This window comes from Nomascus leucogenys, chromosome 14, assembly GCF_006542625.1.
Source record: "Nomascus leucogenys isolate Asia chromosome 14, Asia_NLE_v1, whole genome shotgun sequence".
Classification (NCBI taxonomy): Eukaryota; Metazoa; Chordata; class Mammalia; order Primates; family Hylobatidae; genus Nomascus; species Nomascus leucogenys.
The window spans coordinates 8,608,811-8,626,870 of NC_044394.1; the positions used below are offsets into that span (position 1 = coordinate 8,608,811).

The 18,060-nt window shown below is 41.2% G+C and overlaps 1 protein-coding gene and 1 non-coding gene across 2 annotated transcripts in view; both read right to left on the minus strand.

Annotated features, from left to right (window-relative positions):
• Positions 1 to 18,060, minus strand: part of SKA2 (spindle and kinetochore associated complex subunit 2) — a 44,706-nt gene that overhangs the window by 11,461 nt on the left and 15,185 nt on the right. The window contains exon 2 of the mRNA XM_003272327.4: positions 9,267 to 9,353. Within this exon, the coding sequence (XP_003272375.1) occupies positions 9,267 to 9,353 (87 nt within the window). The remainder of the gene's footprint in view (positions 1 to 9,266; positions 9,354 to 18,060) is intronic.
• Positions 7,257 to 7,441, minus strand: LOC115838504. The gene has a single exon (XR_004033521.1). It is a non-coding gene; the product is annotated as a U2 spliceosomal RNA (small nuclear RNA).

The window sequence follows — 18,060 nt, forward strand, 5'->3', positions numbered from 1 at the left end:
GCACTTTGGGAGGCCGAGGCGGGTGGATTGCCTGAGCTCAGGAGTTCGAGACCAGCCTGGCCAACATGGTGAAACGCCGTCTCTACTAAAATACAAAAAAAAAAAAAATTAGCCGGGCATGTCGGCATGCGCCTGTAGTCCCTACTCGGGAGGCTGAGGTGGGAGAATTGCTTGAACCCGGGAGGCAGAGGTTGTAGTGATCCAAGATCACGCCACTGCACTCCAGCCTAACCACAGAGTGCGACTCCATCTGAAAAAAAAAAAAAAAAAAAAAAATCCCAGAAAGACAGCAATTCAAGAAGCCTATAGAGCAGGAGGTCAGATGGGAGCAGGATAGAGACACCAGAAAGGATACGATGTTTCCATGGGAGAAAATGAAACTTAAAGAACATGTAGTGTGTCTGACAATATTGAGAAGAGTTTTACAGTCATTAGAAATGTCTGAGGCTGAATTAGTGATAAGTATATAGAAAAACTAAGCAGGCTGGGCCATGGTGGCTCATGCTTGTAATTCTAGCACTTTGGGAGGCCAAGGCGGGAGGATGGCTTGAGGTCAGGAGTTTGATACCAGCCTGGGCAACATAGCGTGAAACCTCATCTCTATAAAAAATAATTCAAAGGCCGGGTACAGTGACTCATGCCTGCAAGTCCCAGCACTTTGGGAGACTAAGGGGGGCAGATCACTTGAGGTCAGGAGTTCCAGAACAGCATGGCCAACATGGCGAAACCTCATCTCTACTAATAATACAAAAATTAGCCGGGCATGGTAGCACACGCCTGTAGTCCCAGCTACTCAGGAGGCTGAGGTGGGAGGATCACTTGAGCCTGGGAGGCAGAGGTTGCAGTGAACCAAGATCGTACCACTGCACTCCAGCCTGGGCGACAGAGCAAGACTCCATCTCAAAAAATAATAATAATAACTATTATTATTATTTTTTAAATTAGCCAGGTGTGCTGGCACATGCCTATGGTGCTAGCTACTCGGGTGGCTAAGCAGGGAGGATCACTTGGGCCTGGGAGGTAGATACTGTTGTAAGCCATGGTCACAGAGTAGCTGGGACTACAGGTGTGTGCCACCACACCCAGCTAATTTTTGTATTTTTAGTAGAGATGAGGTTTCGCCATGTTGGCCAGGCTGGTCTAGAACTCCTGACCTCAGGTGATCTGCCTACCTCGGCCTCCCAAAGTGCTGGGATTACAGGCGTGAACCACTGCGCCCAACCTTTAAATTATTTTTTGTAGAGATGGTGCTTCCCTATGTTGCCCAGGCTGGTCTCAAACTCCTGCACTCCAGCCTGGGTGACAGAGCAAAACCTTGTCTCAAAAAAAAAAAAAAGAAAAACTAAGCAAATGGAAGGAAAAAAAGAAAACAATTATTAGCTCTAGAAAAATAAGTTGTGAAGAAAGGAAAGCAGACACAGTATTCAACAGGGCTTATATAAAAGCAATAGTTACAGAAATTGTGAAGACAGGAATAAATATGGGTAGTAAAGTATTTAAACTTTATCTTCCATAGTACGAAATTCTTTTTTTTTTCTTTTTTTTTTTTAAGAGTTAGAATTGGCTGGGCGCGATGGCTAAAGCCTGTAATCCCAGCACTTTGGGAAGCTGAAGCGGGTGGATCATGAGGTCAGGAGTTTGAGACCAGCCTGGACAACATGGTGAAACCCTGAATCTACTAAAAATACAAAAAATTAGCTGGGCAGGGTGGCATGTGCCTGTAATCCCAGCTACTCAGGAGGCTGAGGCAGGAGAATCGCTTGAACCTGGGAGGCGGAGGTTGCAGTGAGCCAAGACCATGTCACTGCACTCCAGCCTGGGCAACAGAGCAAGACTCTGTCTCAGAAAAAAAAAAAAAAAAAAAGTTAGAATCTTACTCTGTCACCTAGGCTGGAGTGCAGTGGTGCAATCATAGCTCACTTGAACTACTGGGCTCAAGTGATCCTCCCACCTCAGTATCCCAAGTAGCTGGGACTACAAGTGTGAGCTACTACACCAGGCCTATAGTAGGAAATTATTATTAATGATAACAGCTAACATATAGCACTTACTCTGGACTAAACAGTTATATATGTTAACTAATTTTATTCTCTCTCAACCTCTGAGGTAGGTAGTAATATTCCCATTTTACAGATGAGGAAATTAAAGTACAGAAAGGTTAACTGACTTGGCTAAAATCACAATGCTAATAAGAGGCAGAGCCAGCATGTGAAGTATAACAGTTCGTATCCAGGAAATCAGTAGATGTTTCAGATCAGGAAAAATAAAAATGCAGTACAAGCAAACTATTTAGAAATATAAAAGAAATACCATAAGACACTGAGATGAAGTGGTATCCTTCTTGAGGGTGGGAGTGTGAAACATTATTCTTTATAATTATAAGCTTTATATTTCTGTAACTCTTCAAATATATTCAAGAATTTGACAAAAATAAAAGCTTAGGCCGGGATGGTGACTCACATCTATAATCCCAACACTTTGGGAGGCTGAGACAGGAGGATCGCTCGAGCCCAGGCAAGACCAGCCTAGTAAACATGGCAAAACCCCATCCCTACTAAAATACAAAAAATTAGAACCAGGTGTGGTGGCATGCACCTGTATTTCCACCTACGCAGGAGACTGAGGTGAGAGGATCACCTGAGCCCAGGAGGTCGAGGCTGCAGTGAGTCATGATCATGCCACTGCACTCCAGTCTGGGCAACAGAGTGAGACTTTGTCTGGGGAAAAAAAAAAAAAAAAAAAAAGTTTAACATTGGGAGGGAAATTGGTAGGAGGGAAGAAGTCATCTTCCTCATGAGGTGATAATAAGTTATGTAACCTAATTATAAATGATCTTTAGGTAAATGGAATGTAGCTCAGTAGTGAAATACTCATATTAATATAACTCAGGAGAATGATGAGTTCCCCAAATACAGATTCATACAGGAAAAAATAAGTGACAAGAACTAATCCTTGAGGATCTCACAAAACTAGGAAAGGAAAGTTGGTATATCAAGCATAAGAAATAAATGGCCATAGAGCTAAAAGAGAGGACAGGGTAGTTGGGCAGCTACCCATAATACATGTTTTTATGACATTAGCTCCATCAGTAAGACTGACATGGCAGTGAGTAATTTAGGACAACACGATTTGCATTTATGGCCTGTTTATGACAGGTTAGGACTGTGGTTAGGACTTAGCACTATACCACAAAGGAAAAAACCGTTGTGCGCATAGCCTGTTTTGTTTGAGTAACTGGCTCTTGGGAACCACTACTTTTTTTTTTTTTTTTGAGATGGAGTTTCGCTCTTGTTGCCCAGGCTGGAGTGCAATGGTGGGATCTCAGCTCACTGCAGCCTTCGCCTCTCAGGTTCAAGCAATTCTCCTGCCTCAGCCTCTCAAGTATCTGGGATTACAGGCATGCGCCACCACACCTGGCTAATTTTGTATTTTTTTTTTTTTTTTTCAGTAGAGATGGGGTTTCCCCATGTTGGTCACGCTGGTCTTGAACTCCTGACCTCAGGTGATCCACCCGCCTTGGCCTCCCAAAGTGCTGGGATTACAGGTATGAGCCACTGCGCCCGGCCAGGAGCCCCTATGATTCTTTTATTAGTGTTTGTAAACTGTGCTGCACTTTAGTTAATTTTGTGCGTATAATACTTCAATTCATTTTAGGGTTTTACTTATCATAAGTGGATGATAAAAGGTTACAGGAATGGCTGGGAGAGGTGGCTCATGCCTGTAATCTCAGCACTTTGGGAGGCCAAGGCTGGCAGATCATCTGAGGTCAGGAGTTCGAGACCAGCCTGACCAACATGGTGAAACCCTGTCTCTAATAAAAATACAAAAATTAGCCGGGATAGTGGTGGGTACCTGTAATCCCAGCTACTCGGGAGGGTGAGGCGGGAGAATCGCTTGAACCCAGTGAGCCGAGATCGTGCCATTGCATTCCAGCCTGAGCGACAGGGCGAGACTCCATCTCAAAAAAAAAAAAATGGTTACAAGAATACATAAAAATACTCTGCTAATGATAGTGCTGGTGATGGGAGAAAAGAAAAGCCAATATATGAACAAAAAACTCAGTTCAATTAAGTCTTTTGAAAGAAACAAAAGGAAATGAATTATGCTACTAAGCTTAAAAGAATCTATAGGGAAAATGTTCATAAAATAAAATTATGTTTCTGGAACAAATAAAGTTGAAGAATATAGTAATAGAAACTTACAGTTTCTTGTATCTCTCTGTAAATAAACAAATCCTAGCCAAAAATGTTGACTTTTATGCAGAATTACTGACTGCCTCCAAATCACAAGGGGTACTAGAATGAGGATAATGCAGCTAAACCAAATTATATGTATGGATGTGGGTGTGAGTATACAAACACACACACACACACACACCACACTGGTTGGCACACAGTAATGTTCAATAAATATTTACTACTACTACAACCACCCTGCCGCCAGATAGAGGTATTAGAGGCTACTGCAACTAGTTGTTTACTTTCTTTCCTGTTCCTTTTACTGATGTTGGACAAATCTACAAAGATTAAAGTCATGGCTTTATTCCCAACTATAACACAAAAAAAGGGAGAAAGCAGAGATTTTCTTGAAGTTATTGAATATTACAGGAGTTAAAAAGTCATATTTCCTCAAAAATTGAAACACAGAATTACCATGTGATCCAGCAATTGCACTTCTGGGTATAAACCCGAAAGTTGAAAGCAGGTACTCAAACAGATACCTGCATAACAGTGTTCATAGTAGCATTATTCACAGTAGCCAAAAGGTGAAAGCAAACCAAATGTCCACTGACAGATGAATCGATAAATAAAATGTGGTACATACATTCAATGGAATATTATTCCACCTTAGAAAGGAAACTGACACTGCTACACTGTGTATGAATCTTGAGAACATTATAAGTGACATAAATGAGTCACAAAAAGACAAATATTATATGATTCTACTTATATGAGTCCCTAGAGTAGTCAAATTGATAGAGACAGAAAGTAGAACGGTGGCTGCTAGAAGTGGAAGAAAAGAACATGGAGTTAATTGTTTAATGGATATACAGTTACAGTGTGGGGAGATGAAAACCTTCTGGAGATTGATGATGGTGATATTGTACAATAATGTGAATGTAGTTAATGCCAGTGAACTGTTCACTTAAAAAACATTAAGATGGCTATCAGGTATAAGGGCATGTGCCTGTAATCCCAGCTGCTAAGGATATTGAGGCCAGAGGATAAACCTTGGAATTGGAGTTCAGCCTAGACCATATTAGCCAGACCCTGTCTCAAAAAAAAAAAAAAAAAAAAAAAAAAAAAAAAAAAAAAAAAAGGATTAAAATGGTAAATGTTATTTATATTTTACTACAATTTCTTTTCTTTTCTTTTCTTTTTCAGACAGAGTCTTGCTCTGTCGCCCAGGCTGGAGTTCAATGGCATGATCTGGACTCACTGCAACCTTCACCTCCTGGGTTCAAGCAATTCTTCTGTCTCAGCCTCCCGAGTAGCTGGGGTTACAGGCTCGTGCCACCACGCCCGGCTAATTTTTGTATTTTTAGTAGAGACGGGTTTCATCATGTTAGCCAGGCTGGTCTTAAACTCTTGACATCAGATGATCAGCCTGCCTCAGTTTCCCAAAGTGCTGGGATTACAGGCATGAGCCACCACACCCAGCCCACAATTTTTTTTTTTCTTAAACTGAGAATGTAAAATGCTTTAGATGCCTTGGAAAACAGTTTGGTAGTTCCTCAAAATATTAAACATGAGTTATCATATGGCCAGCAATTCTACTCCAAGGTATATACCCAAGAGAAATGAAAACACATGTCCACACAAGAACTTGTAAATGTATGTTCATAGCAGCCAAAAGGTGGAAACAACACAAATGACCACCATCAACTGATGACTGGATAAGAAAATGGAGTATGGGCCAGGCATGGTGGCTCACACCTGTAATCCCAGCACTTTGGGAGGCCGAGGTGGGTGGATCATGAGGTCAGGAGTTTGAGAACAGCCTGGCCAACATGGTGAAACCGTGTCTCTACTGAAAATACAAAAATCAGCTGGTGTGGTGGTGCGCACCTGTACTCCTGGCTACTCAGGAGGCTGAGGCAGGAGAATCACTTGAACCCAGGAGGTGGAGGTTGCAGTAAGCTGAGATTGCACCACAGCACTCCAGCCTAGGGGACAGAGCAAGACTCCATCTCAGAAAAAAAAGAAAGAACAAAGAAGATGGAGTATAGCCATACAGTGGGGTATTACTCAACAGTAAAAACAAATGAAGTACTGATTGACGCTACAACATGCATGAAACTTAGAAACACCCTAAGTGGGCCAGGTGCAGTGGCTCATGGCTATAATCTCAGTACTTTGGGAGGCCGAGGAGGGTGGATCACCTGATATCAGGAGTTCCAGACCAGCCTGGCCAACATGGCAAAACCCTGTCTCTACTAAAAAATACAAAAATTAGCCAGACGTGGTGGCACACACCAGTAGTCCCAGCTACTCAGGAAGTTGAGGCAGGAGAGTTGTTTGAACTCAGAAGGCGGAGGTTGCAGTGAGCAGAGATAGTGCCACTGCACTCCAGCCTGGGTGACAGAGCGAGACTCGGTCTCAAAAAAAAAAAAAAAAAAAAAAAGAAACATCCTAAGTGAAAGAAGTTAGACATGAAAGGTCATATATTATATGATTCTATTTATTTGAAATGTTCAGACAACAAATCTGTAGAGACAGAAAGTAGATTCATCTTTGGGAGCTTGTGGGATAGCAGGGAAGGGTGGTAGGGAGTAACTACTCATGGGTATGGGGTTTCTTTCTGAGGTGATGAAAATGTTATTGTGGCAATGGCTACAAAACTGAATACTAAAAGCCACTTAATTGTATACTTTAAAGGGATGAATTTAATGGTATATGAATTATAGCTCAATAAAGCTCCTTTTTTAAAAAGTTGCAGGAAAAAAAATACCCACAGGTGGAACAAAGATGAGAGATGGAAGTCAGAGGAAAAATGGGAGCACTACATGTCAATGTCTTTCAAAACAGTACTTGAAAGATACTGACTAGGCCAGGCGTGGTGGCGCACGCCTATAATCCCAGCACTTTGAGAGGCCGAGGCAGGTAGATCGCTTGAGTCCAGGAGTTCAAAACCAACCTAGGCAACATGTTAAAATCCCATCTCTACTAAAAATACAAAAATTAGCTGGGTGTGGTGGTGTGTGCCTATAGTTCCAGGCACTTGGCGGACTGAGGTGGGAGGATTGCTTGAGCCCAGAAGTCAAGGCTGAAGTGAGCTGAGATTTTGTCACTGCACTCCAGCCTGGGTGACAGAGTGAGACCCTGTCTTAAACACACACACACACACACACACACACACACACACACACACACACACAGAGTCTTTAAACTGATAAAAACAGATACTACACTTGATCTTAGCCAAAAGGCTGAGAAGCAATATCACAGGAATCTTCAAGACAAAAGAAAGAAAGGAAGGAAGGGGAGGCAGGAGAAGGAAAGGAAAGGAACGAAGGAATGGAAGGGAAGGGAGGAAAGAAAGGAAGAAAAGGAAGGAAAGGGCCAGGTGTGGTGGCTCACGACTAATCCCAGCACTTTAGGAGGCTGAGACGGGTGGATCACTTGAGGTCAGGAGTTCGAGACCAGCCTAACATGGTGAAACCCCATCTCTACTAAAAAATACAAAAATTAGCCGAGCACGGTTGCCTGCGCCTGTAATCCCAGCTACTTGGGAGGCTGAGGCGGGAGAATCCCTTGAACCTGGGAGGTGGAAGCTGCAGTGACCCAAGATCACACCCCTGAACTCCATCCTGGGTAACAGAAGGAAGGGAAAGGAAGGGAAGGGAGGAAAGGGAGGGAGAAGAAGGATGGGAGGAAGGAAAACAGGGAGGGAGGGAGGGAAGGAAGGAAGGAAGGAGGGAAAGAGGGAAGGAGGGAAGGAAGGAAGGAAAGGAGGAAGGGAGGGGAAGGGGAAGGGAAGGAAGTGAGAAAAAGAGAGGGAGGGAGGGAGGAAGAGAGAGAAAGAGAGAGGGAGGGGGAGAGAGAGAAAGAAAAAAGAAAAGAAAAGAAGGAAGAAAAAAGAGAAAGAGAGAGAAAAGAATAGGGAGCTAGAACAGTACAAACTATACTCCCATAGAATTCCAGCATTCCATGAAATAAACAGTAAAAACTGTTCATGAAATTTTCCCAATTTTCTATAAAATGTTAGTTTAACTTGTACTTCTACCCAATCCAAAAAAAAAATTTTTTAATTGTATGGAATTTTTTTTAACTGTAAAATGCAATATTTCTTGTCTGCTGGTAAGTGCTATCAAAGACAAATATTGGTCGGGCATGGTGGGCTCATGCCTGTAATCCCAACACTTTGAGAGGCTGAGGTAGGCGGATCACTTGAGGTCAGGAGCTCAAGCCAACATGGTGAAACTCCGTCTCTACTAAAAATACAAAAAAAAAAAAAAAAATTAGCTGGGCATTGTGGCGCATGCCTGTAATCCCAACTACTTGGGAGACTGAGGCAAGAGAATCGCTTGAACCCAGGAAGTGCAGGTTGTGGTGAGCGGAGATTGCACCACTGCACTCCAGCCTGGGCGACAGGGTGATCCGTCACAAAAAAAAAAAAAAAAAAAGATAAATATTAATTAAGCCTGATACCTGGGCTTTGGGGAAAAAAAGATAAACATTATTGAATTAGTGATTTTAGTGTTAATGTTAACAGACGATGCTTGGAGATTATTTGCTTTCACCCCCATGAACATGTATGTATACTTATACTTAATGATTTTATGACATAAAGCAGAGTTAATGTTTCTAATCAACCTAAACTTAGAGTAATTAAATACATAGCTTTATCTAGAAATCACTATTCATAAAATATAAGTAAAAAATCTAATAGTATATCATTACCTTCCTCAGAGAATATGCTGACTGCCAGGACTTCTCCCCTCAAACTTACTGAAGAACTGCCCTAGAGGTAGCTATATTCTCTCTTGGAATTTCAGGGGCTGCCACAGTGGCTTGTACCTCTGAACTCAATGATTATTTTTTAAAGGTTAGGGGAAAAAAAGTAGCCACAAATTTCACGGACTATTGGTACTATTTCTCCAGTGTGCTATAACCAAACTTCCAACACAATGACAAGATTTTAAGATTCTATAAACTTAATAATATAATTCTTACGATCTATTACCATTAGGAATGCTATCAGAAAATTCTAAAGTGTTCAGTTAAGGCTGATTTTTTTTTAAGCTTATTTACTTTGGAGATTACCTCACTTGCTGAATCAGGATGATTAGTCTTGATTTCATATTCCAGCCTGTACTGAATGTAATCCAGATCAGACTCAGCTTTCTGGAACTAAAGATCAGCACAAATCATTATTGTGTAAACCAAAAGACTAATAGTAAACATGATACTTTATTCTTTTTTCTCTTTACATTTGTTAGTATTTCAATAAGTGATACATACTCATTTGAAAATGTGGAAATAAAAAGTATATAAAATATCCATTATCCATAACTATGCTCTATGAAAAATTTAAAAAGTAGTTAACATTTTAAAGTCATTTCTCTATGCCTCTCTCTTACATTTTGAGTCAAAATCAAGATACTGAGTAGCCATTGTCAGATATTAATACAAAAAACTAATAATGACTTCAAGAATTTCCTAGGGTCACAGATACTCTCATCAGTTAGGCAGTGTTTTTCTACCTCTGGCAGAAAATACAGTTTCAATTTAAAACACAGAACAAATTTATTTCAGGAATACTCACATTGTTACCTTTATTTGCAATCCCATTGACCAAAGAGCTACAACTATGTGCCACCAAAATTAAGAGGGTTTAAAGAGTCACAAATTTCACAAGAAAAGCTACATATGATATGGGAGTAACAGTCTGAATAACCCCAATTTACTGAACCTGGGTGCCCGCATGGGAACTTGATCTGTAGTAAACCTCGCAGGAAGAAAAAAGGGGAGAACTACCACCCTGAGGCCATTATGGATATAGGATGCCTGAATTAAAGTGAAAAGTTACATTTAAAAATATCAGTATTGGCCGGGCACAGTGGTTCACGCCTGTAATCCCAGCACTTTGGGAGGCCAAGGCAGGTGGATCACCTGAGGTCAGGAGTTTGAGACCAGCCTGGCTAACATGGTGAAACCTCGTCTCTACCAAAAATACAAAAATTAGCTGTGCATGGTGGCGGAAGCCTGTAATCCCAGTTACTCAGGAGGCTGAGGCAGAAGAATTGCTTGAACCCTGGAGGCGGAGGCTGCAGTAAGCCAAGATTGCACCATTGCACTCCAGTCTGGGCGACAAGAATGAAACTCCGTCTCCATAAAAAAAAAAAAAATAAGTATATGGGGCCAGGCACAGTGGCTCATCCCTGTAATCCCAGCACTTTGGGAGGCTGAGGCGGGCGGGTCACTTGAGCCCGGAAATTCAAGGCTAGCCTGGCCAACATGGCAAAACCCCATCTCTACTAAAAATACTAAAATTAGCTGGGGATAGTGGCATGTGCCTGTGGTCCCAGCTATTTGGGTAGCTGAGGAGCTAGAATCACTTGAACCGAGGAGGTGGAAGTTGCAGTGAGCCAAGATCGGCCACTGCACTCATGCCTGGGTAACAGAGCAAGACTCTATCTCATAAATAAGTAAATAAATAAATATCAATATTTGGAATACCATGCCGTTATTGAAAACGATGGTATACAAAAAAATACTTAAGGGGGGGCTTTCACATTTTACTCTATTTCTGTAGTATTTGTAATGAGCAGCTATTTAACCTTTTAAAAGGCCATTTGTTTTTCAAATGATAATGTATAGACAGATTTGACATGACACTATATTTATGACTCGTTAAATACAAAAACAGCCTTGAGTATGTTATGGCCTTTTTTTGTAAAAGAGATGTATACATATAGAAAGTTGAGATGGATATATGACAGTGTTAAAAAGAATTTTCTTTTTCTTTTTTATGAGACAGGGTCTTGCTCTATAGCTCAGGCTGAAGTGTTGTGGCACCATCATAGCTCACTGCAGTGTCAAACTCCTGGGCTCATGGGATCCTCCTACCTCCTTCCAAGTGCACCTGGAACTACAGGCACATGCCATGGCACCCAGCTAATTTTTGATTTTTTATAGAGACAGGATCTCATTATGTTGCCCATGCTGGGCTCAAGCAGTCCTCCCGCCTCAGCCTCCCAAAGTGCTGGGATTACAGGTGTGAGCCACCATGTCCAGCCTAAAAGTGGTTTATTTCTGCAAGTGGTATAATCAATGAATTATTCTTAACTTCTTGAAATTCTGCATCTTTTACAGGACCTTAAAGCGTATATTGCCTTGAGTTTATCAGGGATATAACCGTCCTTAGAGTTTACTACAGAAAGGAAAATATGATTTCCACAGGCATGGTCTCCTATTCCTATCCCAAAACATAGGAAGCTGTTTGCAGGGAGGGTGCTGCTCTTATTATGAACTTTATCACTGAACTAAAGATTCTCAAAATCCTGAAGCCTTAGTGGAAGGGGAAAAACTGTTAAAAGCAGTTCTCAGGTCTAATAAGAAATGATGTACAGTTATTTTTAGTATATAAAAGGTTCTATTAGGACCCTACTTTCAAATGTAGAGTAAGACAAAATGGCTGTCAGAAATTCAAATGCTTCTAAGGTCAGAAGCTGTCATCAAACAGAATTTCAGAAATAAACTAGTTTCCATCACTAACAATTTCTCTTATCATTGACCTAAATTGGAATGGAAAACTCTGCAATGACCAAAATTCTATCTTTATAGCCAAAACTCGGGGTGGAGGGTACAGATAAAAGAAAGAGAAAGTTTTTGTTTTTAAACATATTTTCCAGGTCAATATCTTATTTCCATCTCTAACATTAGGGAGTTGCTCTAAGCCAGAAAAATTAATGTTGGGTACATAATTACAAAGTATGTTTAAAATGATTTCCAAAAAGTGGAAGCTTTTCATTTATCCTCTATACTTGTCAGATGAGATGCCACGATTAAATTAATCAATAATTACAACTCCTTAAAAATACTAATGTTTGTGTCTATGTGTGTATTAAGAAATTCCTATTTGCATAATTTCTCATACTAAGATATACTTAGGGATTATCTTTTCCTATAAATAAAAAAAGTACACTAACCCATAAAACATGTGGATGGGGCCGGGCGTGGTGGCTCACGCTTGTAATCCCAGCACTTTGGGAGGCCGAGGCAGGCGGATCACGAGGTCAGGAGATCGAGACCACGGTGAAACCCCGTCTCTACTAAAAATACAAAAAAAAATTAGCCGGGCATGGTGGCGGGCGCCTGTAGTCCCAGCTACTCGGAGAGGCTGAGGCAGGAGAATGGCGTGAACCCGGCAGGCGGAGCTTGCAGTGAGCCGAGATTGCGCCACTGCACTCCAGCCTGGGCGACAGAGCGAGACTCCGTCTCTGCCCTGCCCGGCCGCCCCGTCTGGGAGGTCTATCACAGAGGCCAGACGCAATGTGGGGGCTGGACGTGGTGGCTCACGCCTGTAGTCCCAGCGCTCTAGGAGGCCGAGGCGGGTTGATCACTTGAGGCTAGGAGTTCGAGACCAGCCTGGCCAACATGGCGAAACATATGAAAAATACAACAGAAAAACCAACCAACCAACCCAGCAACAACAAAACAGGTCTACTCTGGAGTCATACTCTAATTTTTTCTATTTTCCTCCCTTTCTGATCCTTTATCCCACTTTCTTTTTCTTCCTCTTCCTTCTCCTTCTTCTTTGTCAAATAGAGGATTGAGTTATTATCATTGATCCATACAAAGTCCCTCTCTCATTTATTTTCTTTAATTCCCACCCCCCATTTCTATTCCCCGTCTTCCCATGTGCAACCTTCCTAATATGTTTGATATGCATCTTTTTGTTTGTATGTATTTTTAGAAAATGTTTATTGTTTTGTGTGCAAAAAAAATTAATTAAAAAAGAGAAAAAATAAAAATAAAAAAATAAAAAATGTATAAAATAAATATAAGTTTAGAAGAAAAAAAAAAAACCATGTGGATGGAGAGAATGAGGAGATACCAGGAACCAGAGCAAATCAAAGTTAACAAAGGCTGTAAGCACTCAAGACCTGATTTTGTTTGTCTTAATTACTGAACAGACCACAATTCCATAGCTTTTTTCAATGAGTTATATAACATTCTTAAGCACAACTTTAAATACGAGTCTTTAAAGCTTGTTTTAGTCATTTAATTTACCATAAGTTATGGAATTTGTGGCTCCAGAGATTCCTAAGACAGAATCTCTATTCTAAACCCTTAACATGTTTATGAAACAAATTATTAAACTTACATATTTTTTAACTTGATATTTTAGTTCTGCTTGAAGTTTAGCATAATCTCATGTAGTTCCTTGAACGGTAACTTTCCTTTTTTTTTTTTTTTTTTTTTGAGGAGTCTTGCTCTGTTGCCCAGGCTGGAGTACAGTGGCACAGTCTTGGCTCACTGCAACCTCTGCCTCCTGGGTTCAAACAATTCTCCTGCCTCAGCCTCCTGAGAGCTGGAACTACAGGCCTAAATTGTCCTAAATTGGGCAACTGAGACCTTTGAAAGATTTTTACAATAATCTAATGTATATGTCACAAAACATGATGAGTTTGGGGGACACAAAACTCCCAAATGTAGACTATATTCATATATATATTTTTGTCATTTTTTTTTTGAGACAGGGTCTCGCTCTGTCACACAGGCTGGAGTGCAGTGGCAACATCTCAGCTCACTACAGCCCCAACCTCCCAGGCTCAACAGATCCTCCCACTTCAGTCTCCCAAGTAGCTGAGACTACAGGCATGTGCCACTACGCCTGGCTAATTTTTGTATTTTTAGTAGAGACGGGGTTTCACCATATTGGCCAGGCTGGTCTCGAACTCCTGACCTCAAGTGATCAGCCTGCCTCGGCCTCTCAAAGTGCTGGGATTACAGGTGTGAGCCACCGACCTGGCCTCTTTTTAAGAGACAGGTTTCTGCTGTGTTTTCCTGCAATACCTAAGGGCCCAAAATGTGTTAATCATCAAATGGTACCAAAAAGAGGTGGTTTCTACTTTTATTTTAGGAAGATACCAAAGAGTACCCTTCTAATCAATGGTATGATGAAATCAACTAAACTGTCTTTATTTTTTTTCTTTCTTTCTTTTTTAGAGGGAGTCTCACTCTGTCGTCCAGGCTATAGTATAGTGGTGCGATCTCAGCTCACTGCACCCTCCACCTCCTGGGTTCAGGCAATTCTCCTGCCTCAGCCTCCGAGTAGATGGGATTACAGGCACCTGCCACCACACCCAGCTAATTTTTACTCATTTTAGTAAAATGGGATTTCACCATGTTGCCCAGGCTGGTCTCAAACTCTTGACATCCAGTGATCTGCCATCCTTGGCCTCCCAAAGTGCTGGGATTACAGGCGTGGGCCATCGCCCCCAGCCTAAACTGTCAAGATTTTTTGCAAGACAATTATTAAACACAGTCATCATTACAAATTTAATTATATAAATTAGCCGGGCACAGTGGCTGAAAAAATATTTTCCACCATGCCCATCCTGAAAAAATATTTTTTAAAAAATATATTTTTAAAATATATAAAATAATTTTTAATATATATTTTAAAATTTTATATTGTATATTTAATTTTATATTTTTAAACAATATTTTTAAAAAATATAAAACAATTTTTAAAATATATATATCTTTTTTTTTTTTTTTTTGAGACGGAGCCTCGCTCTGTCGCCCAGGCTGGTGTGCAGCGGTGCAATCTCGGCTCACTGCAAGCTCCGCCTCCCGGGTTCACGCCATTCTCCTGCCTCAGCCTCTCCGAGTAGCTGGGACTACAGGCGCCCGCCACCACGCTCGGCTAATTTTTTTTTTACATTTTTAGTAGAGACGGGGTTTCACCGTGGTCTCGATCTCCTGACCTCGTGATCCGCCTGCCTCGGCCTCCCAAAGTGCTGGGATTACAAGCGTGAGCCACCGCGCCTGGCCTAAAAATAAAATATAAAATAATTTAAAAAAATTTTTTTAAAAAGACAAGAAAAACAGCTTGTGCTAGGTTTGATATGTACCTGTAGTCCCAGTTACTTAAAAAGCTGAGGCAGGAGGATTGCTTGAGCCCAGGAGTTCAAGGCTGCAGTGTGTTATAATCTCTCCTGTGACTAGTCACTGCACTCCAGCCTGGGCAATATAGTGAGACCCCATCTCCAAAAGGAAGGGAGGAAGGAAGAAAAAAAAACAGCTTGTGGGTAGAATGTTATCCTCTGTGGAAAATTGTATAGAACATCTTCTAATAATACACAGGGGCAGTACTGACTTATTATTATTACTATTATTTAGACCGAGTTTCCCTCTTGTTGCCCAGGCTGGAGTGCAGTGGCGTGATCTCGGGGCTCACTGCAACCTCCACCTCCGAGGTTCAAGCGATTCTCCTGCCTCAGCCTCCCAAGTAGCTGGGATTACAAGCGCCTGCCACCACGCCCAGCTCATTTTTTGTATTTTTAGTAGAGACGGGGTTTCGCCATGTTGGGCAGGCTCGTCTCGAACTCCTAACCTCAGGTGATCCACCCACCTCGGCCTCCCAAAGTGCTAGGATTACAGGTGTGAACCACTGTGCCTGGCCAGTACTGGCTTATTAGTGAAGTCAGTGGGCTAGGGAATAAGCAGGGGGCAAAAAGGGTGCCAAAATGTTGAGAGAAAAATAATCTTTTTTTTTTTTTTTTTTTTTTTTGAGACGGAGTCTCACCCTGTTGCCAGGCTGGAGTGCAGTGGCACAATCTTGGCTGACTGCAACCTCTGCTTCCTGGGTTCAAGTGATTCTCCTGCCTCATCCTCCTGTGCAGCTGGGGACTACAGGCGTGCGCCACCATATCCAGCTAAGTTTTGTATTTTTAGTAGAGACGGGGTTTCACCATGTTGGCCAGGCTGGTCTTGATCTCCTGACCTTGTGATCCGCCCTCCTCAGCCTCCGAAAGTGCTGGGATTACAGGTGTGAGCTACCACGCCCAGCCGAAAAATCATCTTAAATGTCTGCTCTGAACCCTTCATTTTATAAAAGAGGAAATAGCGAAGTAACTTGCCTCTAGTTCTATTTCCATTACTGTTTTCTTATGTAGTTAGACAAAGTTATAGATGATATTTAAGCCATTAAGAGTCACACATGTGGAAAAAAACGTAAATTCTTTTTTTTCTTTTTGAGACAGGGTCTTGCTTTGTTGCCCAGGCGAGTGCAGTGGCACGATCACAGCTCACTGCAGCCTCAACCTCCTGGACTCAAGAGATTCTCCTGCCTCAGCCTCCTGAGTAGCTGGGACTACAGACGTGCACTACCAAACCCAGCTAATTTTTGTATTTTTTTTGTAGAGACAAGGTCTCGCTATGTTACCCAGGCTGGACTTGAACTCCTGAGCTCAAACGATCTTCCTGCCTTAGCCTCTCAAAGTGCTGGAACTACAGGTGTGAGCCACCATGCCCATCCAAAAATGTACATTCTTCACCTAAAATTAAAGTTTTTTATGTTTTAAATTAATATCACTAAAGTTACAAAGCTAGTCAACTAAAAATTCCCTCTGAACACAACATGGTAGTATGGTACAGAAAAATAAAAGAATTGGGATACATGGTAGAAATTCTAGTCCTAGTATCACTAACCAGCTATGTGGCCCTAGGTTAAGTTCCTCATTTCTTTGGGTCTCTCCTATCAAATGAGTTGGAATCTAAGATCCTTTTCAATACTAAAATTCCATTATTTCTTTATACTACAAATAAACCCATTTGTCAAAAAGAAAAATGTTACCTTCTTCTAATAAATTAAAAATTTACATTTAAGCCTCAGATTTTAATGTTTATAGCGAAATCTAATTCCTTGTTTTCTTCCTAAACAAAGATGACTTTTGCTTGTTTCTGCTACATACTTTCTGCAGCCTGCCCATTGTTCTTCCCAAACACCAAAACCCTATAAGCAATATTGCACTACTCAGAACTATTTACACAGCAGAGACAATATTGATAGGGTTCTAGGATCTGGTGATAAACAGAATTTTTTTTCGTTAGATGGCAGAAATTTACTAAGCAATTATGATAATCTAAAACTCATTAGTGTCTGATTAATCATGCAAATTGATTCTGATAAACATCATTCACAGCCCTTTCAGTTACAAATCAGCCTCCTGGAAGCCTTGTAAATCAGTAAGGTTATTGTTTAACTTTTTAGGGGCAATGGAATATTTAAAATAAAACTAGTGATTTTTGTAAAGCCCAAGATATTCATATTTCAGAAACCAGTTTTCTCTAAAATCAGTAATAAAAATAAAGAGGAAAAGTTTTATACTGATCTGAAAAGTGGTATATAAAATACAAGATTAGGTGAAAAAAGTCTATGGAAATCATCATGAAAGCACCCCAAGGGAAACCGGGTTACATTCTGCCAATTAGATTTCTGATTTTTTCCTCCTGTTTTGGAATATTTGCATAGTAATTACTGGTTGAGCATCCCTAATCTGAAAATTCAAAATCTGAAATGGTCCAATGAATTTTGGATTTTGGAGCATTTCAGATTTTGGAATTTTGGATTAGGGATGCTCAACCAGTTGCTTAGTCTGTTGTTTTTTGAGACAGCGTCTCACTCTGTTGCCTAGGATGGAGGGCAGTGGCACAATTTCAGCTCACTGCAACCTCTGCCTCCCAGGCTCAAGCAATTCTCATGCCTCAGCCTCCCGACTAGCTGGGACTACAGGCACACACCACAACGCCTGGCTAATTTTTTGTATTTTTGGTAGAGATGGGGTTTCACCATTTTGCCCAGACCAGTCTTGACCTCCCAAGCTCAAGTGATCTGCCCACCTCAGCCTCCTGAAGTGCTGGGATTACAGGCATGAGCCACCATGCCCAGCCTGTTCTAGTTTTTAATATGACCAGTTTAAGGCTTTAAGTAAGTGGCACAAGGTATTCCATACTACTCAACTATTAGGCAGCAAGGAGAAAAGAATATTTTGCCATTGTCACAATATACTGTCTGGTCCCCAGTTTTAAAATTGCTTTTTCA